Genomic DNA, 24,300 nt, shown 5'->3' on the forward strand with positions numbered 1-24,300 from the left:
TTGTATACTCAACGCGGAAAACGAAGGGAACGCCACCCAGCGGATGCCAAAGTATTGCATCTTAGATCCGGAGGCGTACGAAGACGTACGCCTGTCGGATCTTACCCAGATGCCGTTGTATCTTGTTTTGAGGATTCAAAACAACGATACGACGCATGAAATTTGAAATTACGCCGGCGTATCAGTAGATACGCCGGCGTACTCTCTCTTTGAATATGCCCCTCATTCTTTTTGCTAAAAAATTACATAGAACCCCCAAACATTGTATATGTTTTTTTTTAGCAAAGACCCTAGAGAATACAATGGCGGTCGTTGCAACTTTTTATCTCGCACGGTATTTGTGCAGCAATTTTTCAAACGTGTTATTTGGGGGAAAAAACTGTTTCATGCTTTAAAAAAAACAGTAAAGTTAGCCCAATTTTTTTTGCATAATGTGAAATATGAAATTACGCAGAGTAAATAGATACCTAACATGTCACGTTTTAGAGTACTTCCCGAGGGGGGTCTCCGACCACTCCCCACTGGTGGCCCACCTGACTACCCGCCCGATCTCCTCACTGCCCAGGGCCCCGTGGAAACTAAACGCCTTCTGGCTGAAGCTGTTTACCTCCCATGATCAGATTACACGCAGAATGGAACAGTATTTTGAGGAGAACTGGGGAAGGGAGGATCGAGCCATGAGTTGGGATGCCCTTAAGGCCTGTCTGAGGGGAACATTTATTGAGGAAATTGCAGTCATTAAACACAACTCGTCCGATCTTTTAGATCGGGTCGAGGACCAGGTGAGGCAGCTGGAGCTAGCATATGTCTTAGACCCATCGGAGCCCGCGAGGGAGGCGTGGACGTCGGGCCAGGATTCCCTGGACCGGCTGAGATCCTCCGCCACGGAGCGAAAGCGCTTCTTTACCCAGCAGGCATACTATGAAGAGGGGGAGAAGACTGGCCGTTTGCTGGCCAGAATTGCCAGGTCTCAACAGGCGTCTCCTGCCATAGGAGCGATACGCGACACGCAGGGACGGCTGGTGAACGAACCTGAGTTGATTTTGGAGGAGCTAGCTCATTTCTACTCGGAATTGTACAAGGTGCGAGATGATTTTACAGACGCAGAGTTGCAGGGTTATATTGATGCGGTTACACTCCCAGTATTGAGCGGCGCGGCGCAGGCTGAGCTGGAGAGGCCGCTCACCCTGGAGGAGCTCCGGGAGGCGGCTTCTTCTTTTCCTAATTGTAAGGCCCCGGGCGACGATGGTATACCCATTGAAGTGTACACTCAGTATGGGGAGACATTGCTTCCCAAGTTGCTCGAGGTGTTCAATCATTCGTTTGATACGGGTGACCTACCTACATCCATGACAAGGGCGAACATTGTTCTGCTGCTGAAGGCTGGTAAGGATCCTCTGGATCCAGGGTCATACCGGCCTATTTCCCTTTTACAAAGCGACGTCAAAATTCTTGCGAAGATACTGGCTATACGGGTGAATAAAATTATCCTATCCATTATACACTCCGACCAAGCGGGCTTTATGCCGCGTAAATCCACCGCGACGAATCTCCGTCGGTTATATTTAAATATGCAGACCCCCTCGGACTCCGTTGGCCACAGGGCACTGTTGTCGTTAGATGCTAATAAAGCCTTCGACAGTGTCGGCTGGCGGTACCTGTGGGCGGTGCTGTCCAAATTCGGATTCGGTCCCAGATTCTTGAGGTGGGTACGTCTTTTGTATGCTGCGCCCAAGGCGGCCGTACGAATGGCTGATAGGATGTCCCATGCTTTTGCTCTGGGCAGGGGGACCAGGCAGGGTTGTCCCCTGTCCCCCCTGCTCTTTGCTCTGGCTATTGAGCCTCTGGCGGCCCTGGTGAGGGATTGTGGGTCGGTCCGCGGGTTCAGATATGGTGACATGCACGAAAAGATCATGTTGTATGCGGACGACATGCTCCTCTTTTTGGAGGATGCAGAGGAATCCCTTCAACAAGTAATGGCCATAATCACTGACTTTGGTCGCTTTTCAGGCCTCACCATCAACTGGACAAAGTCAGCCCTGATGTTCCTGGATGGGGAGCCGACGCACGGGAGTAATCTGCCGTGCCCGGTCCCCATAGTGTCGTCCTTTAAATATCTGGGGGTCTGGGTGTCCCCCTTGATAACCGATTACTGTAAGCTCAATGTGTACCCCTTATTGTCCAGATTCAGGGATAAAATTCAGATATGGAATAGACTGAAGATGTCACTGGCGGGTAAAACCAACCTTATCAAAATGATACTAATGCCGCAACTGCTGTACTTCCTTCATAACGCGCCGATTGTTATCACCCTAAAAATATTTCGTGTAGTCAACTCTCTCTTTCGACAGCTGCTGTGGCACACTAAACCCCCTAGGATAAAGCTAGAACAGCTCCAGCGCCCAAAGGAGGGGGGAGGCCTGGCTCTGCCCAATCCATGGTTGTATTATCTGGCAGCACAGCTGCAACACCTAATAGGGGTCATGGATCCTCTGCCCACGACCTCCTCGGCTAGGCTTATGCTGCGGGGATCTGGGGCAGCCTCGATCCCTGAGGGGTTGGAGGCCCGCAGGTTCCATAGATCCAACAAACGTATGCCCACCTACGCTCTTGTCCAGAAGGTGTGGAAAAAGGTCAGGCAGCTTCAAGATGTGTTGGGGTTTACTGAGTTTAGTCCCATTTGGGAGAATGACGCATATGTGGAACTGGCCAAACTTGACCAGGGCCACAGATGGAGATCCGTGGGGATTACGCACCTTAGGCATATTTTTCGGAGGGGGGCTCTGATGTCCTTTAGTGAGCTGAGGTCCAGATTTAACTTGCCACCCACCATGCAGTTTTATTATATGCAATTGCAGCACGCAGTGCAGGCCCAGGGGGTAGCTGTAGAGTGGGTTCAGTCCCCCACACCCGTTTTCCGAATGTTAAGTTCCGCGCAGGACACCAGGGGCATGATATCGCAATGCTACGGCATGCTTTTGGCGTCATTCCTTGAGGGGTACCCGATGAAGGTGGCGGAACAGTGGGAGACAGACTTGGGACCCCTGGAGGGTGAGGCATGGGAGGAGGCGCTGCAGGCCGTTAATACCTGTTCACTAAATGTATCACAGAAAGTCTCCCAGCTCTACATACTGTTAAGGGTGCACTTCACCCCGGTCAAACTTTTTAGAATGGGCAGATCTCCGGATCCGCTATGTGGTCGCTGTAGGGCGGCTCAGGGGGATCTGATTCACCTGCTCTGGCGATGCCCCAAGTTACACAGATACTGGACTGAGGTTCTGGCTACGCTGAATTCGGTGTTCCAGACCAACGTCCCTATGGAGCCGCTCCATTGCCTACTAGGTGTCCTGGAGGGGGTGATTGAGGAGGAAGGCACCAGGGTGGCATTCGCTAGAGCTCTATTTCAGGCAAGAAAGCTCATTCTCATACATTGGAAATCAAGGGAGGCGCCTTTGCTAATGACCTGGGTCCAGCATATGGGTAAGACACTGCTAATGGAGAAATTTATCTACCAGCATAGAGGTAACGCAGGGAAGTTCCTTAAACTTTGGGATCCCTGGCTTGCGATACCTGGCCTAAGCCCTTTGGAATTGGTTCAAACTAGGCTACTTGGTGGGGTTTAGTGGCATAGGACATGTGAGCACTGTTGTGTAGTAAAGTCTATGATGTATGACCAGCAATTCTGTTGTAATAGACTAAAATGTATTGATGCAAGATGTCATTCTGTTTATCGTATTCCTGTAACAGTATGTTTTATGAGCAATAAAAACCTTTTGATTCAAAAAAAAACATGTCACGTTTCAAAATTGCACACGCTCGTGGAATGGCGCCAAACTTCGGTACTTAAAAATCCCCATAGGAGGTCTAGGGCTTGAATTATTGCTCTTGCTCTAACATTCGTGGCAACACCTCACATGTGTGCTTTGAAAACCGTTTTCATATGTGGGCAGGACTTACGTATGAGTTTGTTTCTGCGTGCAAGCACACAGGGACAGGGGCACTTTAAAAAAAAAAAAAAAAAAATTATTGTTAATTTTACTTTTTTTTTTATTTTGACACTTTAAAAAAAAAAAACTTTTATTCCTATAGCAAGGACTGTAAACAACCCTTGTAATAGGAATATGTCATGACAGGACCTCTTTACAGTGAGATATCAGGTCATAATAAGACCCCACATCTCACCACTAGGCAGGGAAGACTAAAAATAATAATCGATTACTGCTTCACAGCTGAAGCGGCGCAGTTTTTTTTTTAATGTAGAGGCCGCGCGTGACGTCATAACATCGCGCCCAGCCTCCGACGGTCATAGAGACTCCGGCGACCATCTGGTCTGCCGGAAATCTCTATGATCAACATCCGAGGCCGGCGGTTCCACCGGCTCACTGATTGCACAGGACAGTCGGAGGGCCCCTTCTGCTGCCCGTAAAAACGATCAAGCTGCGGAACAGCCGATATGATCGTCTTATGGTGCAGGGAATCACTGGCTGAAACTGGCAATATCATTCAGATATACCACCACAAAGCCCAGGACGTCCGGGCGCCAAGTGGTTAAACCAGGGCGCATTTAGTATGCTAATTCAGCTTCAAGTCTGAGCTCTAAATCCTCCCCTAACCCCCTCAAGATTTCCTATTAGAATGTGTTTGTCTTGTTGAACTAGAAAGGGAATTTTGTGTAAAATATGCTTTTCATAGTCATGAATACATATTTTTGTGTTTATTTTGGCGCTCCTTGCCAATCAAAGCACTATATCAGCGCTAGAGTTGCCGATCTTGACAAGCCGTAATAAAATAGAGCAGATGGAAGAGGGGAATTAGCTTCTGGGGATTCTCTGGCTGTAGAAGAAATGTAACTGCTGAAGATTTCTATGAGACAAAGAGAGAGAGGCTGGAAGATGGAAACTAAGACTGCAATAGAAGTGTGTTTTTCTCTGTATCCAGCTATGACTGAAGGGGATTTGTATCCCTCCAAGCAAAGCAGGATGCTCAAAAAAGGACATTTGTTATTTTATGAGATTTATTGTTATGTGATGGTTTGTATGACTCTCTGAACTTCCCAAGCTGCCATCTTGCTTGTAAAGTGACTGGAGGGATAGTGAAATCTTTCTCTCCTGACACAATAACAGACAGCTCTCTTGGTTCAATTCATCTTCAACATTAGTGGCTTATAAAACTGTACATAAATTCCTTAACCCCTACAGTTCTTCTGTGTATTCTGACACGGTCTACAGATTCTTTTAGAATAGTGAAGAGACTGCAATTAGACTTCAAGCTTTGTGGCAACCATTGCGGGCAGACAAGGGATTTTGTTTTTGAAATGCATTAACCACTTAAGCCCCGAACCATTTGGCTGGCAAAAGACCAGGCTACTTTTTGCGATTCGGCACTGCGTCGATTTAACTGCCAATTGCGCGGCCGGGCTATGTGGGCTCCCAAACAAAATTGACGCAATTTTTTCCCACAAATAGAGCTTTCTTTTGGTGGCATTTGATTACCTCTGTGGTTTTTATTTGTTGCGCTATAAACAAAAATAGAGCGTCAATTATTTTTAAAAAAAATGCGATATCTTTTACTTTTTGCTATAATAAATATCCCCAAAAATATATAAAAAAAACATATTTTTTCCTTAGTTTAGGCCGATATGTATTCTTCTACAAATTTTTGGTAAAAAAAACAAAAAAACGCAATAAGCGTTTATTGATTGGTTTGCGCAAAAGTTATACAAAATAGGGGATAGTTTTATGGCATTTTTATTAATATTTTTTTATTACTAGTAATGGCGGTAATGTCATTTTTACAGCAGCCAGTGCTATAAAAATGCACTGATAACTGTAAAAATTACACTGGCAGTAAAGGGGCTCCCAAAACAAAATTTACGTCCTTTTTCTCCCACAAATAGAGCTTTCTTTAGGTGGTATTTGATAATCTCTGTGGTTTTTATTTTTTGCGCTATAAACAAAAAAAAAACTGACATTTTTGAAAAGAAAACAATATTTTTTTACTTTTTTCTGTAATAAATATCCCAATTTTTTTTTTAAAAAATAAAAATTCTCAGTTGAGGCCGATATGTATTTTACATATTGTTGCTAAAAAAAGCGTATAGTGATTGGTTTGCGCAAAAGTTATAGTGCCTACAAAATATGGGATAGATTTATGATTTTTTTTTTTTTACTAGTATTGGCGGTTATCTGCAATTTTTGTCAGGACTGCGATATTGTGGCGGACAGTTCGGACACTTTTGACACTATTTTGGGACCATTCACATTTATACAACGAACAGTGCTATACATATGCATTGATTATTGTATAAATGTGACTGGCAGGGAAGGGGTTAACACTAGGGGACGATCAAGGGGTTAAATGTGTTCCCTATGGGTGATTTTAACTGTGGGGGGAGGGGACTGACTGGGGGAGGTGGCTGATCGGTGTCCCTATGTACAAGGGACTCACCATTGCGGCCGCTAGGCACATGCATCGGTACCTGGGAAGCCCGAGGTCATATAATGTCCACCGAGGATGGCAGAGCCTCCTTGTGGACGTCATATGACAATACGCCAGTATTGAAGTGGTTAAATAGTGTGAAAGAAAATAACCAAATAACTTAAATTCTAGAAGCTAGTCTAGGTTTTTTTCCACCACTGGCTTGAGTAGAGACCCAAAACACAGGAGCCTCAAGGCTTGCACTATAGATGTCAAAAGGCTGTGGATTGGGCACCTTTAAAGTGCTAAGATCCTTATGTAAAACATATGTACATTCAAGACATATACATATCAATACTTCATATGCAGAAGACACACTTTAACATAGTTATTTTTTATTTCTAGTTTTCCTGCCTATGGAGTCCCAAACATTTCTTGAGGTAGTCACAAAATGAAAACAAAAAAGTATGTAGCGCCCCCTTACTTTCAGTACGGGCACTACGCTAAAGTTAGTGGGGAATGGGAGAGTTATGTTGCTCCCACTCACAATTTGCTAAATTGGGACTTCTGTCACTCCAGAAACGTCCACTGGGTCAGTCTGTGCTCCAGGGATGCAATACCATCCCTGGCCAGCAGTTGGCACCAGAGGTGTTCTGGCAGAGCAACTTTCCCCAGCAGCCAATTAGAGAAGTTTCTCCCTCGCAAGGCATGCTGGGGAGGGGTATATCTGTGACAGGTGTCATGTGCTGAACAAGTTTTGCGGGGTCCCGGTTCCAGGTGCGGCATCCACCTTCAGGGTGCGCGCATCCATGGACCCCGCCAGCGCGGCCCACCAGGCCAGAATTGCAGGCTACACAAACCCTCACCCGGAGGTAAAAGGGGACCCCAATGACTTACTGGGTTCCCGGTTCTATTGAGAGGATTCCAGGCTGGGTGCCATTCGATTGGGGGGTCGGCTCGAGGAGAACCCGGAGGCAGGTTGTCCGGCAGGGCTTGAACGAACCAATCGGGGATCTGGTGACCGGAATGCTGACAGGTATGCTTTACTGTCATCTGGTGACCTATGCAGAAATCTACTGGGAGGATTCGCTCCATCTAACCACTTAGCTCACTTAAAGTATTTGGCCTGTGGCAGAGGCCCTAGAGCCAGGTCTGTGAGAGAGACATGTTCCTCCCAGAAAATTCTAAGTGACACTTCGGCTGCCAGGCTTGTGAGAGGGGTCTGTCCGGGGGCACTTTAGCCACTCCAGCTAAGAGTGGCAACTTGTTATAATTTGGTACTCTATTGAGCGAGAACTACTCCAGGCCTGATACTGCAAGGTTCTCCTTCTGTTTTCTTTATCAACCTGCTCTTTCCACTTATTGTTGATGTTGGCCATGTTGGCCTGGAAAATAAAGCATTGGAAAACCCTTTATTCATTGTCTGGACATTCGCTCACTGTTTTGGGTCACTGCTATCACCCCTAGCCACATTGCCGGGTAACTTAATACGCCGATCCCAAAACAATCAGCGGCTCCTTCGGGGGTAGCGATACACGTAGTTAGCAATTTCCCCTAGCAGCACTAGGGTCATTGTTTTGAACCCCAACCACGGCACTACCTGCTTGATGTTTGCATGTTCTCCCTGTGCCTGCATGGGTTGCCTTACACACTCCAAAGACATGCTGGTGGGTTAATGGGCCTACTTAGTATGTGTAGGCTATAGACCTTAAATGGTAAGCTCTTTGAGGGCAGTGACTGATGTGAATGTACAATATGTATTTAAAGCACTGCTTGAATTTTATATAACTATTTTGAATACATAAATAAATCTGATCACCATAGTCTCATCACACCTCTATGGAACATGTCACACTAATCAGAACTCACTGTACTTAGTGTGTAATTAGTAGTGCTGTATTTTTTTTTCAGTAAAAACATATTCTGCTCACTGCACTCAATGAAGCTGCAAGCTGCTAGTAAGGTCTGCTCAGCGTGTTCAGCTGCTGCCATTCTGGTCTATAGCTTTCTCTGTATCCAGGGAACTTGAGAAGTTTCTGGATGACACTCGTGTATTATCGGCAATGCTCGGCTACCTGCGCTGACGTCCTGTACGTCCAGGACGTGAGCGTGGAAGTTGCCGAGACTGCCCGACTATACCCGAGTGTACTGCGCTCGGTATAGGTCGGCGCAGTGTTCAAAACTCGGCGTGGGAAAGCGGGTATTGGCGTATACCGCGCACCCACGATTTTGCCCTGATTTTCAGGGCAAAAAAGTGCGCGGTATACGCCGATAAATACGGTATATAGATCAGACCAAAATGAGGGACAAATGAGAAGGAAAGAGGGACATTGCTATAAATCAGGGACAGTCCCTCGAAATCAGGGACAGTTGGGAGCTATTCTACTACTACAAAGCTGAAGTCTACTGTTTGTTGCAAGCCCCTAACTTCATTATAGCTTGTTCAGGAAAGAAGTCCTGAAGTGTAGATATCCACATTCTCCGAAAATAAAAGGAGACCGATGGTTTGTACAGAAACACAGATCTCCTCCACTTGTGAGTTAGGAGTTAGAATCTCTCCCTAGGTAACACATTTAAACCCTTGATCACCCAACTAGTGTTAACCCCTTCCCTGCCAGTGACATTTATACAATAATCAATGCATTTTTATAGCACTGTTCGCTGCATAAATGTGAATGGTCCCAAAATAGTGTCAACATTTTCCGATTTGTCCGCTGCAATGTCACAATCACAATTTAACGCTGCCATTACTAGTAAAAAAAAAAATATAATAACAATGCCATAAATCTATGCCCTATTTTGTAGATGCTACAACTTTTGCTCAAACCAATCAATATCAATATATTGCAATTTTTTGGACCAAAAATATGTAGAAGAATACATATTGGCCTAAACTGACTAAAACATAAAAAAATATATATTTATTATAGCAAAAAGTAAAAAATATTGTGTTTTTTTTCAAACTTGTCACCCTTCTTTTGTTTATAGCGTAAGAAATAAAAACTGCAGAGGTTATCAAATACCACCAAAAGAAAGCTCTATTTGTGGGGAAAATTAATTTGGGTACAGTGTTGCATGACTGTGCAATTGTCATTCAAAGTGTTACAGCGCTGAACACTGAAAGTTGGCCTGGGCAGGAAGGGAGTGAAAATGCCCTGTATTGAAGTGGTTAATTCTACATTGTATTTCAATTATTTCTAGCCTGCTCTTTTTAATTCTAATGATCTTGAAGTTTGTAAAGTTACTTTGTGAAGCTCTCCACACATTTACTTCCTTCTGTGACGCATATTTTATTATGCTTTATTGATAGACAGTGCTGTGTCACAGAAGTCAGAGAGCCTGCTTTCTGACCTACAGAGGTACTGAGAGTAGGAGTTCCAGGAGGCAGGGGGCAAGGGCAGGGCTTTTTTTTCTTAAACAATAGGCGCTGGACCTCAACCATGACCCCCCAAAACCCCTCCACCCACAAACACCCTCCAAATCACATCAAATAGTGGGTGTGGTCAGTCAAATTTCAAGAACAGTAGGAGAGACTTAAAGGGACATAAATACCAGGATTGCATTACATACAGAGTGCAGAGTTCGGGGGGGGTTACAAACAGATTGCAGAGCTGTCACATGTAAACACAGGAACCAGACTTTTGTGTTTACAAGTGATTGTGATGACCAGGCAACCCCCCCCCCCCCACCCAAGGGTCTGAGCCAGAGGTGGTGGAACTGAGTTCCACAGAGGTCCCCCTGAAAAAAAAACCCTGGGTACAGGAAGCACAGCCTGAAGGCATCAAGGTATCATGGGATATATAGTCTTTAGAAATTGGAAGTACACAACAGAGGAGAAGCTGCAAAGCATGCAGGGAATTCAGGAAGTTGTGGAAAGGGGTGGCCAGCAGACAGGCAGGACTCGCAACACAAAAGGAAATTATATTGAATTGTCAGTAATAACTATTCTTTATATTGTTATTACAATGTCAATGTTATAAAATGAAAGTGTATGCTGTGATCATAGATTTCCTTTAGGCTGGGTTCACACTAGTGTGTATTGGATGCGGGTTCCCGACATCCAATTCGCAATAGCAGTAGATTGTGCCTGGCTCTCTATGGAGCCTGTTCACATATCTCCGGTGCAAATTTGCATCGGGTCCTGTGCTTCTTTTGGTTCATTTCAGGTCCGAATTCAGCCAAAAAACAGACCTGAAGCGGTGAACAGGGACGCACAAGACCTAGGGTGACCACGTGTCCCGGATTGACCGGGACAGTCCCGCATTTTGCAGTTCTGTCCCGGGCACGTTCATTCCAGGACAATACAGTGTCCCGGAATGAAACTGACACAGTCACCCGATGAGAGAGCGGGGCTGGGAAGCCGGCGTCCCTAACAACTGATGAGTCTTCAGCTGTCAATGGGCTTTCTCGCGGACCTGCTAAATAAAAAATAAAGCAGCCAGTAAAAAAAAAAAAGGTCCTTTGGGGGCTTCCAGATTCCGATAACCCCCCTGCCTGCATGCCACCACAACCACTAGCCAGGGTAAGATGGGGACGTGATGCTTTTGGGTGGGGGTAGAGCCTGTGGGTGCTGGTCTGGACTGGGGGGGGGGGGGCATCACTGTTTTTTTTTTTTGCTTTTTTTTGCTTTTTTTTCAATTGCCGGGTGCCAGAAATTGCAACCGTGGGTCAATTTAAATGTGATTTGACTTTTTTTTTTTAAATTTCATTTTTTGCTGCAGCATGTTCTATACATGGTACACTTGCCCCACTTTACAGGCAGACTAAGGGGTCCCCCCAGGCACTATATTTAGAGGATTTGTTCATTTTCATTTTTGCACCTTAAGAATCACTGGTCCTGAAAAACTATAAAATTGCCAATTTTTTGTGAAGGAGGGGGGTGTCCCTGAATGGCAGTTTGGAAATGTGGTCACCCTAACCAGACCCCTGCTTTGAGCCGCATGTGGCTTAGACGTGAACCCAGATTTAAAGAAAGACAACTGTGTAGGAAAGATTGACACATGGATTTGGGTGCAAAAGAGGGACAGTCTCAGCAATAATAACTTTATTTCAAATGCATAGTGTGTGCTTATAATTCCATTCAGGTCTTGTGCTTGATGTTTGTGGTTAAAAAGATTAAAGTTTGCGCTGTCTTTTTGTAAACACTGATGTGTGTGAATTGTATTCAGAATGTGCTTATTCATTTATTTAATTAATGCAGAGCAATCTGGAGATGAAAGCAGTAATCCAATCTCACCATATGAAGAGACGTTCTTTTTCAGCAATTCAGAGAGCACAAAGGTACGTTATATCTTATATGTCAGTGCAAATGAGGTGCTAGAATATGTGAGAATAGCATTAAAAACAAAGTCGTCTCTGGCCTGAAATTAAAATTGAATGTCACATTGCAAGTAACAAGTTTGTAACAAGTTTTATTAACGTATAAAATGATAGTTCATTTTAATTTTGCTGTTCAATGTGCCCACAGTAAAACTATGGTCACATTTTAGTCTTTTTTTTGGGTGTTCGCTACTTATTGAGGGTTTTTAATAACGTTTCCCTGCAGAATATTTGTAAAGATCCTTGCTGTAAGTAGTTATATATAGTTGATATATAAGACTTTTTAGTAGCTTATTGCAAATCAAAATTACCTTTTCTGTTCATTTGCCTACCAGCACATACTGAGAAGAAAAATAAAACTTGGCCTCCTTGTATGATGCTAGGTTATATCCTGCCCATGTGATTAACTCACTGCTTTTGTTAGCACTTTTATCTTGTTACAAAATTGGGACACTAGTACAGTGTTTTGCAACCTTTTTTCATTGAAGACACGCTTTAGAATTGCGATTGAGTGAGTGAAAAACTTATATAGCGCTACACATGCGAACTGAATCGCCAATCCCAGGGCACACCTGGCAGAATGTGCGCACATCTGAGCGCGTACAAGCTTTTTTGCACACTCCCGTGGGTCACATTTTTTAATGGGCTGCTCCATGCCTGTGAAACACGCAAAAAAAAAAAAAATGCAGTACCATGTATTTTAGAAGGTGCCAACATATGTGCATTTTCCAGATGCATGGGGGTGCCATTAAAATTTCAATTTTATGGCACATGCGCCTGGAAAAGGCAGTGCATTTTTGTACGATGCAAGAAGACGTGCAATTTTGCACATGTTGCTGCACTGCACCTTGTGTGAACAAGCCCTAAAATGTAGTTTGTAAGACAGAATAAGTGGTCTGTAGGTTTTAAATCCCCCCTTCAAATCCCCACTCCTAGCACAAAACCCTCTCATCCCACCACACCCATCCCATTACTACAGGATTACAGACAACGGCAAAGAGGAGAGAGCCGAGAGGAGGTGTGCAATGTGCTCTCCCCTGACCCCCCCCCCCCCCCCCCCAGCTCCTCTCTCCTGTCTGTAAACAGGAGTTAACACGCAGCAATCTCAGATCAGGACTGTACAGGGTTTTATTACCTCCCCCTACTCACACTTTCTGGCAGGACAGGGGCAGTCTGGGGAGGGAATATGGGTGGTATTAAGCCCTAGACACGGATCTGAAAGCTCCTGTTTTACCTTCTCTATACAGACAGAAGGGAGAGAGCACAGCATGCACCTCCTCCCAGCTCTTTCTACTCTCTGCTGCTATCTGTACTCTTATCGGCAACCAAGGAAAGCTTTCAGATCAGGGTGTACAGAGTTTGGGCAGTTTATGTCCTTTTACTGCAGAACCCCAGTTGAGAAAACTGCTCTAGTAGTTAGCCTCTCCAGCTCAGCAAAAAAGATGTGGCTTCAGAAAGTAGGAATTAAAGTGATTCTAAAGCCTGGACATTTTATTACCTTAATTCATTCCGTGCATTAAGGTATAAAATGTCAGAGTGTTTGTATCGCCCGCTCACCCCACTTTATACTTACCTATTACTCTCTTGATACCCATCTGCAGTTGCCCTCTCTTCTCTCTCTGCTCCCAGAGGCATCAGTGGGAGCCATTGGCTCTTGCTGCTGTCAGACAAATTCTGTGAGCAGAGAGCAGGGGGTGGGGCTTTGCTGTGCTGCGTGTGTTAAGGGATCAAGCCCACAGGTGTTCCACCAAATTAAGTTGCACATGGAGAAGAGCTCCAGCAGAGGACCCAAAAAGAAAAGGTTCAGGACCTATCTGTGCAAAAGCCATGCACAGAGCAGGTAAGTATAACATGTTAGTTATTTTAATAAAACAAAAATACCTCTACAAACGCTTTAAGTCCAAGTTTCGATACAAATGGTAGCAGGTGGGACTTGGCAATTTCTATTTTTTAGATGTACTTGTATTGCGTTGACAATTATCATCAGTCCCTGCCTTCAATGAGATTTCAATCTAAGGTCTCTGACTCCTGTCAGTTTAGACAGGAATCAGTTAATTCATGGTTTATCAACCTTTTTTTCAGTGAAGTCACCTTTTAAAATTATGCAGTCTTGATGCACATCATTCTAAAATGTAAAAAACTAAACTAATAGTTTTACATATTGTAGCAGCATCCACACATGTAGTACACCCAACATTAGAGGCAATTTATTCTTACAAAGCAAATACACCTTGCCACTGGTACTCAATAGCATTACAGGATTTGTCTTCTCCCTTAGTTTCCCTCCCCCACTCAGTTAACATGACTCCAGTGCTGATGGAGAAGAGCAAACAAAGATGTCCTCCAGCACCCAACGTCCTCCTTATCAACCTATGATGTCATCAGTTGTTAGGATGTTGGCAGCTTGCCTGCATGCTGCCCAAGGTTGTATTGCTGCAAAATAAAAACCTGTGATTTTGTGCAACAAAAAAAGGCATGCTTCATTTATCCGCCAGCTTGATAACAAATTTTGGGCAATTTGGGGCAATTTTTAGGCATTTTGCTAAGGCACCCCTGAAGAACCCAGAAGACACCCCGGTTGAAAAAGGCTGGATTCATCTTCCAGATTGTCTTTGAAGTACAGTATGACAGAAAACGTACGTGAGCAGAGGTGGAACATATAAATCCCATTCAGATAGACCCCAGTGTTGCAAGGCAGAAGTGTTAACCACTTAAATCACTGTAATGTGCTACAGTCCTGACAATTGACCTAGACAGAACAGTTTTATGATTGGCAAGATGGAGTTTTACTTTAAAGTGATTTTGTCTCCTGCAAAAGAAAAATCAGCATAAGGAAGACTGCAAAAGAAGACTTGTATATGTATATCTCTGACAGGCACAACGGGCCAGATCCACAAAAACCTGACGTAACTTAAAAAATCCAATTTAAGTTACACTGCCTTAAAGTTTCTACCTAAGTGCCTGATCCACAAAGCACTTATCTAGAAATTTCAGGCTGTGTAACTAAAATTCCGCCGGCGCAAGGCGTTCCTATTCAAATGGGGCGAGTCCCATTTAAATGAGGCGCGCTCCCGCGCCGGCCGTACTGCGCATGCGTGCCGGCCGTACTGCGCATGCGCGAAGTTACGTTACGCCGAGTTTTGAGGATCGCGACGGCTTAAAGTTGCGTCGGGGATAAAAAAAATGACAGCGGCATGCATTCCTGAGGGAGAACTCCATGCCCATTTTCAAAGAAAAAAACGGCATGGGTTCCCCCCCCAGGAGCATACCAGGCCCTTAGGTCTGGCATGGGTTGTAAGGAGACCCCCCCACGCCGAAAAATTGACGTAGGGGGTCCCCCTACAATCCATACCAGACCCGTATCCAAAGCACGCTACCCGGCCGGCCAGGAAGGGAGTGGGGACGAGCGAGCGCCCCCCCCCCCCTCCTGAGCCGTGCCAGGCCGCGTGCCCTCAACATGGGGGGGTTGGGTGCTCTGGGGCAGGGGGGCGCACTGCGGGCCCCCCCACCCCAGAGCACCCTGTCCCCATGTTGATGAGGACAGGACCTCTTCCCGACAACCCTTGCCATTGGTTGTCGGGGTATGCGGGCGGGGGCTTATCGGAATCTGGGAGTCCCCTTTAATAAGGGGGCCCCCAGATACCGGCCCCCCACCCTAAGTGAATGGATATGGGGTACATCGTACCCCTATCCATTCACCTGGAGGCAAAAAGTAAAAGTTAATAAACACACAACACAAGGCTTTTTAAAATATTTTATTATTCTGCTCCGGACGCCCCCCCTGTCTTCGTTATTAGCTCAATTACCAGGGGGGGCTTCTTCTTCCGCTCTCCGGGGGTCTTCTCCGCTCTCCGGGGGTCTTCCGCTCTCCGGGGGGGCTTCTCCGGACTCCGGGGGGGCTTCTCCGGACTCCGGGGGGCTTCTTCCATCTTCTCCCCTCTTCCGCTCTTGACTCGGCGAACCCCGGTTCTTCTGCAGCTCTCCGGTGCCTTCTTCTTCAGCGCTGGCTGCCTGCTATGTTTGTGTGTTAGCTCGATTTCAAACAGGCAGCCGGCGCGGTCTTCTGTGGCGTCAGGGTCTTCTGGTCTTCTGTTCTTCCGATGTTGCCTCGTCGCCTGTTGTCGCTGTAATGATGGAAGCGCGCCTTGCATCCCATTTATATAGGCATCACCGTCCCATCATGCTCCGGTAGGTACCCACGTGGTGGGTGCACGTGGGTAGGCACCCACCACGTGGGTACCTACCGGAGCATGATGGGACGGTGATGCCTATATAAATGTGATGCAAGGCGCGCTTCCATCATTACAGCGACAACAGGCGACGAGGCAACATCGGAAGAACAGAAGACCAGAAGACCCTGACGCCACAGAAGACCGCGCCGGCTGCCTGTTTGAAATCGAGCTAACACACAAACATAGCAGGCAGCCAGCGCTGAAGAAGAAGGCACCGGAGAGCTGCAGAAGAACCGGGGTTCGCCGAGTCAAGAGCGGAAGAGGGGAGAAGATGGAAGAAGCCCCCCGGAGTCCGGAGAAGCCCCCCCGGAGTCCGGAGAAGCCCCCCCGGAGAGCGGAAGACCCCCGGAGAGCGGAAGAAGAAGCCCCCCCTGGTAATTGAGCTAATAACGAAGACAGGGGGGGCGTCCGGAGCAGAATAATAAAATATTTTAAAAAGCCTTGTGTTGTGTGTTTATTAACTTTTACTTTTTGCCTCCAGGTGAATGGATAGGGGTACGATGTACCCCATATCCATTCACTTAGGGTGGGGGGCCGGTATCTGGGGGCCCCCTTATTAAAGGGGACTCCCAGATTCCGATAAGCCCCCGTCCGCATACCCCGACAACCAATGGCAAGGGTTGTCGGGAAGAGGTCCTGTCCTCATCAACATGGGGACAGGGTGCTCTGGGGTGGGGGGGCCCGCAGTGCGCCCCCCTGCCCCAGAGCACCCAACCCCCCCATGTTGAGGGCACGCGGCCTGGCACGGCTCAGGAGGGGGGGGGGCGCTCGCTCGTCCCCACTCCCTTCCTGGCTGGCCGGGTAGCGTGCTTTGGATACGGGTCTGGTATGGATTGTAGGGGACCCCCTACGTCAATTTTTCGGCGTAGGGGGGGTCCCCTTACAACCCATACCAGACCTAAGGGCCTGGTATGCTCCTGGGGGGGAACCCATGCCGGTTTTGTTTTTTACAAATTGACGTGGAGTTCTCCCTCGGGAAAGCATACCAAATGCCGTCGCTGCAATGGGCCTTTACAAGGTGTGACTAACTTTACACTTTGTAAAACGAGCCCTAATTTTACACTTGCAAAATAACACTTACGGCGCAAAAAGGAAGCTAGAAAGCTTTGTGGATCGCCTTAAGTGCTAATTTGCATACTAGCAACGGCATTTCGACTCGAAATGCCCCCAGCGGCGGATGCGGTACTGCATCCTAAAATTAGGCAGTGTAATTCAATTACACATGCCGGATCTTCTGTGTAACTTTGGAAAAAGCCTTTTGAGGATCGTTTCCAAAGTTACACACAGACTGAACAGCAGTTAAGTCGGAGTATCTCTTTTGAGGATAACCCCCAACGTTCTCACTTCGCTCTCTTCAACAGCTATGGCCTCCAGGAGAATATGTAAATCAAACACTTTGTCAGGAACCACAAAACATACGGAGACAGAAAATGCAGTTAAAAAATCACACCTTTTAATAAAGTGGTAAAAATAGTACAAATAGTAAACGTAGTCAAAACATAGGCATAGTTCAGTAGTCAAATTGGGTAGTCAGAACAAGCCAGGAAATCAGGAAGCCAGAGATCAGCGCAGTCAGAGGCAGCAGACAGGATCAGGAACCAGAAGGGACATCAGCCAGGCAAGTCTTCAACAGGTACACAGCAGAGACTCTCTAGATATGGTGACCAGAGCGAGGGCGCTGAATGAATGGGCCAGGCAGTTTAAATAGCCAGAAGGGGCTAGCTGTGGACTGGACTGAAGAGCATTAAATTAACCTTTACATGAGCCACTGTGGATCGATGTGGATCTGAGCAACCAGAGCACTGACAAAGGAGAGCTCAGCCTAGCCCTGACACACTAATCAAGCCACTTACACTTTTGGGTTTCTCACAATGTGTTCCCTGCTGAATGTGGTGGTTCTTTCTGCTACGCCCTACATCAGAGGACACAGTGCTTTGTGGGGTACCAAAATTCTTCTGTGGACTGTAGCTCTTAAAGTGACACTACTTAGATAAAAAAAGTTATATCCAAGTACTGTATTTATTTATAACTCAAAAAGTGCCCTCCATTGATCTCTGCCTCCTCCAAATCTCCAACTTCCTTTTTATTATTGCTGTGATCCAAATTCTTGCTAGAGGGTGGCTAAGTTTGTTCTCCATGGCTCCACTGTATGTAGGAATGTAGCCACACTATCTTGTTCACTCCAGAGATAAATTAGGCAATATAGACTATTAGGTAGATTCAGTAAGAGTTAGGCCGACTTATCAGTAGATAAGCCGGCCTAACTCAGAATCTACGCCAACGTATGTTTAAGCGTATGCTCAAACAGAGATACGCTTAAACATATCTAAGATAGGAGGGCTTGCGCCGTCCTATCTTAGATTGCAATTTTTCGGAAGGCCGCTAGGTGGCGCTTCCATTGCGGTCGTCGTAAATTATGTAAATTAGTTTGTACGCCGATTCACGAACGTACGCCGGGCCGCCGCAGTCGATTTACGCCGTTTCCGTAAGGCCTTAGGAGGCCTAAAGTTATTCCACCTATTAGTTGGAATAACAATGTTAAAGTATGGCCGCCATTCCCACCGCGAGGTTCGAATTTTTTACGTCGTTTGCGTAAGTCGTCCGCGAATCAGGAGTTACGTCGTTTACGTCCACGTCGAAATCAATAGGCCCGTACGGCGTACTTAGCCGCAATGCACACTGGGAAATGTAGGCGCCCGGCGCATGCGCAGTAGCCAAAAAACGTCAAAAACGTGAGGTCAAGCCTCATTACCATTAAACACGCCCCCCCCCTAACCCATTTGAATTAGGCGCCCTTACGCCCGCCGCGTTTACACTACGCCGCCCTAAGTAAGGAGGCAAGTGCTTTGAGAATCATGTACTTGCCTCTCTTACTTGAGGCGTAGTGTAAACACGCTAGGCTACGCCGCCGCAAATTAGCGCGCCCCTACCTGAATCTACCTATATGATTTTTAGTGTGCATTAAACAGGGCACATGACTACAACTAGCCCTGCTCATTAGATACAAACATAAGTGAGCAGCAAATGGAAAGGTTCAAGAGTTCATGAAGCACAATACATGGAGACTGAAAAACACAACAAGAACCAATAGCATGAAAAGTAGATTACAGGGTTACAAAGTATGGGACATGTATTGATTATTTTTGAAGAATAAGGACATTTTAGTGTCACTTCCATCGGAAGTGAGAGTCTTTTTTTTTTCTGCAGGATCCTTTTTTTATTTTTTGTTTTCAAGTGACACTGCAGCATTAGGCCCTGTTACATTTTACACAGAGGTATTTTTATTTTGCCTTTATCTGACATTTTTGCTAATGATTTCTGGATATGTTTTATATCTGTATACGGTATTTTGTTGTGTGTTTGCAGTATAGCTTATTTATTTTTCCTCTCATTCTCATTCCACTCTTGGTTGATAGTGTGTTCTCTGTGTAGCAATCCTTTGCAGCATTGATTTATCTCTTTTTCTCATATTTATGCTTGAACTTATGGAATTACATCCCATTTATCAATTTTACCCTCTGATCATGTTCTATGCAGTTTATTTCTATATCCACGCTTCTTGTAATTTGATTTATGTTTGTTTATGAGATTATATATAGTTCAATATCTATGTCATTATATTGTGTGTGGGTATGTGTATATATATATATATATATATATATATATATATATATACATATATACATATACATATACATATATACACACACACACACACACACACACACTATATTACCAAAAGTATTGGGACGACTACCTTTACACGCACATGAACTTTAAAGGAATTGTAAAGGTACAATTTTTTTCCCTAAATAGCTTCCTTTACCTTAGTGCAGTCCTCCTTCACTTACCTCATCCTTCGATTTTGCTTTTAAATGTCCTTATTTCTTCTGAGAAATCCTCACTTCCTGTTCTTCTGTCTGTAACTACACACAGTAATGCGAGGCTTTCTCCCTGGTGTGGACTTTCGTGCTCGCCCCCTCCCTTGGACTACAGGAGAGTCAGGACGCCCACTAACACACAGCTCCTTTCTCGATCTGCAACGTAGAGAGCGTCCTGACTCTCCTGTAGTCCAATGGAGGGGGCGAGCATGAGACGCCACACTGTGTGGAGTTACAGACAGAAGAACAGGAAGTGAGGATTCCTCAGAAGAAATAAGGACAATAAAAGCAAAATCGAAGGATGAGGTAAGTGAAGGAGGACTGCACTAAGGTAAAGGAAGCTATTTAGGGAAAACAAAAATTGCATCTCTACAACCCCCTTAATGGCATCCCAGTCTTAGGGCCAGATCCACAAAGAACTTATGCCGGCGTATCTATTGATACGCCGTGTAAGTTCTACGATGCCCCGTCGTATCTTTGTTTTGTATCCACAAAACAAGATACGACTGAATGTGGGCTCGATCCGACTGACGTACGTCTTAGTACGCCGTCGGATCTTAGGTGCATATTTATGCTGGGCGCTAGGTGGCGCTTCTGTTGATTTCCACATAGAGTATGCAAATTAGCTAGATACGCCGATCCTCAAACGTACGTCCGCCTGGCGCATTTTTTTTTACGTCGTTTACGTAAGGCTTTTTTCGGCGTAACGTTACCCCTGGGTCTATGAGGCGTACACAATGTTAAGTATGGACGTCGGGACAGCGTCGAATTTTCCGTTGTTTGCGTAAAAAAACATTCGCGAATAGGGATTTGCGTAAATTACGTTCACGTTGAAAGCATTGACTATTTGCGACGTGATTTCGAGCATGCGCACTGGGATACCCCCACGGACGGCGCATGCGCCGTTAAAAAAAAAACGTCATTTACGTGGGGTCAAGATGAATTAACATAAAACACGCCCACATCTTAGTCATTTGAATTGCGCACCCTTACGCCGACACATTTACACTACGCCGCCGTAACTTACGGCGCAAATTCTTTCTGGATACGGAAACTACGCTCTAAGTTACGTCGGCGTAGTGTATCTGAGATACGCAACGCCTGCCTAAAGATAGGCAGATCTTTGTGGATCTGGCCCATAGTCCGTAGGGTTCAATATAGAGTTGGCTCATTCTTTGCAGCTTTAACACACATTATCTGGATATTTTTGTGCATACTCTTTCGCTGTACTGCTGTGATTGGGCTACATACTTATTTTAATGATCTTCTCATAGCTTTAGTAGCTGTCATTGATATCCTGTATACTAGTAGACAAAACAGCTTAAGCTCGATTTTACAAACTTGCCGCAAAGTTTGGTAAAAAGGAGAACCTTAATGGCGGTTAAAGCCAATGGAAGACAAATCTTAAATTTCAATTCTCAAGGAGGTTAATATGCAAGAGATTGTCAAACAAACAGCATAGGGAGCTGGGCACTGCCAGACGAGACATATACCAATGCAAAAAATAAATACACGAAAATCACCATTTGGCTGGGAGCAGCTTTTAAAACATGGCTTAAAGGGGGACAAATTCAAATGCACACATCCTCCAGACAAGGTATTGTTAAGATGTATTAATAAAAAAATGCCTCTAAATAACGTTTTTGTTTTCTGGTTTGCTCCTGCTTGTGATCCCAGGTGATGTCAGGCCCCGTACACACGACCGAGTTTCTCGGCAGAATTCAGCCAGAAACTCGATCGGAGCTGAATTCCGCCGAGAAACCCGGCCGTGTGTACACTTTCGGCCGAGGAACATGTTCTCTATTTCCTCGTTGTTCAATGAGGAAAGTTGGCTCGCCGAGATCCTCGGCGGCTTCACACAGAACTCGACGAGCAAAACGATGAGTTTTGCCCGTCGAGTTCCTCGGACGTGTGTACGGGGCCTCACTGACCACATTTTGTCATGTCTATACAACCTCAATAATGATCAATATCCCTGCCGACCTACCAACACATACCTGATGACCGGTGCACAACAATCTTGCTCTCCTTGCTACTCTCGCTGGCAATCAGCTTGAACATTAACAAACTGGCTCATGATGCTAGCTGATGTCATTCACCAAATATAGTCAAAACCATATTTGCCCAATGACACCACGCAGGATGCCATCTGGTTTGTGTATAAACAAATTAGCAGGCAGTGAGATGGTGCTTTCTAGGATGTTGGAGGCAGCCTGCATTCCACCAATCGATGATGCTGTGTGTCCCACACAACTGTAAGTCACTCATTAAGCAGTGTAAATAATACTGCCACTAAACGAATGACTTCAGTATTAGCAGTCAGGGGTGCATGAAGGTGAACAAACCTCAATCGCACCATTTTGTTTGCCCGTTTGTGAACTGCAAACAGCAAAAGTTTGTTGCAAATCCTGGATTGCAGAGAACTTGAACCCCTTCACTATTGATATACTGAATGTCACATTATGTACATGCTGTGATAGTTTGATTGACAATGACATGCAAAAAGGTTCTCAAATTAATTTAATATCTTTTTGAGATAGATAGAGCTTTCTTTTGGTGGTAATATTTACCTTCTACCCAGCCACCTTCTGGGTGCCCTCTCCCAGGGTTTGGCAGGGAGTTCAGATAAATATTCATAAATCAGTGGCTCACCCTTCTATTCTATTTTTGGAATCGTCTTCCAGAAGCAGAGGGGGTAATCAACCACCAGGCTTAGGGAGACCTGACCAGGCGTAGAAAATAGATTGATGCTTCACTAAGTACAGTAGAGCCAAAAATGAAATTTAGCTTGCCAAGGCAGCGTACTACAAGTGCATTGATTTCACAAATAAGACAAATATGAATGGTGAGGTCTGTTTCATTTTGAACAAAATTTGTTTTATTTATTAAAGTTCCTAAAGCCTCCTGCAGTCCCCATACAGCATCACTCAGATGGGTGGGCATCACAAGCAGCCAATCAGGCACTGCTGCAATGCAGAATACTGACAGCAAACATGATGATAGGAGGAGGGAACAAAACGATGACCCCATTTGACAATTTGTCCAATTGTAGTCTGAGATGCGTATTAAGCTGGCCATAGAGGGATCAAAATTTGGCTAATTCAGCAGGAACCCGATTAGTTTAGATCTGTCTATGGGGAGGTTGGTTATACTGAAGTTGATCCATCGATCAACTTTAGTACAATCGGGCTGTTGTTTTATTTTTTTGCCTGATCACTGCTAGCAGCTATAGCCACCAGCAGTTTTCATTGTATTCTGCAGGTAGGGAAGGCTTCCCGTGCTCCCTGCCGGCATAACACAATAGCACAGTGGGAAGGATTCCCCCAACAACACTGTGTTGATCGGGGAGTCAAGCAATTTATTTTCTTCAACTCAAGGAAAGAAAATTGCATAATGTATGCCTTGCCTTGCCAACAGACTATTCTTCAACTGAAGTCCAGTCTGCAAGGGATTTCTTGGGATATCAGGACATATATCTTTAGCTATATTTGGCTGCCAAGGCTTACACATCCTTTGGTAGGTAAGCCATCTCACATTTATGTACTATATGTAGTATATCTGAGTCAATTGAGCTGTCTTTCTGGGCTTCCATTTTTAAAAGTGTAGCAAGGTCCCAGGGCTCCTTTAGTCTAATGCGAACCTGTAGAGTTAGGGATAGCTAACATCCTTCTTTGTAGAGTGGGTTCCAAGGCATGGGGGGTATCGTGCAAGATAGATTCATGGGCGCCAGACACTTCTTGAATGCAAAGAGATTTCAGGGCCAGGACCCCCATTAGTAGTTACAATGTTAATTTGGCAGACTCCAAAACTTCTAAAGACCGACAGCCATGCAGGGAAAGGCATCCAGCAAAATCTGCATGTGTCGGAGCGCTATCTCCTATGTCAACAGTCTTATAACATTTGCTAAAACAAGTTGTAACTCTTCCAATCGTCCTGCTTAGTATCTTCCTCAAGCGTCACTCACCAGATACTCTTCAAGCGTCACCCCACTGGCTAGGTCCCTGGCTTGGCACCTGCTGAGTTTTCTCGATTCTTCACCATCCCCAGTTGGTGAGAACACTGCTCCGGTACTTGCTTCAGGTACTCACTGTGGTCCCTGGTAATAAGGTTGGTCCCTTAGTGGCAACAGCTTCCCCTCTACCTCCGAACAACGTCAGGTTCTCCGGCCAGCATAACCGGCACTTCTGGTTGGACTGCAAGCTGCAGTCCCAACACTACGCTGCTCTCTTGCTTCTAGATAGGCCCTCAAACAGCCTAGCAGCCAGATGTACCCGGGATAGGCCCCAACTCCGGCCTAGCAGCCTGGGCAGCCAACAACACGTCCACCCAGACAGCCGTCCAGATGGCACAGAACCCCAATCACCTGACTCCACCCAAATATATAGGTTCTCCCAGCAGGCTAAGGGGTCCAAGAAAACCCCTCCCCATTGGCTAAGACACCCCATATACTC

The 24,300-nt window shown here is 45.5% G+C and overlaps 1 protein-coding gene across 2 annotated transcripts in view; it reads left to right on the plus strand.

Annotated features, from left to right (window-relative positions):
* Positions 1-24,300, plus strand: part of ARAP2 (ArfGAP with RhoGAP domain, ankyrin repeat and PH domain 2) — a 481,396-nt gene that overhangs the window by 33,138 nt on the left and 423,958 nt on the right. For both annotated transcript variants that reach the window (XM_040335148.1, XM_040335150.1), the window contains exon 4: positions 11,618-11,697. In XM_040335148.1, the coding sequence (XP_040191082.1) occupies positions 11,618-11,697 (80 nt within the window). The remainder of the gene's footprint in view (positions 1-11,617; positions 11,698-24,300) is intronic.

Source organism: Rana temporaria, chromosome 1, assembly GCF_905171775.1.
Source record: "Rana temporaria chromosome 1, aRanTem1.1, whole genome shotgun sequence".
NCBI classification, from domain to species: domain Eukaryota; kingdom Metazoa; phylum Chordata; class Amphibia; order Anura; family Ranidae; genus Rana; species Rana temporaria.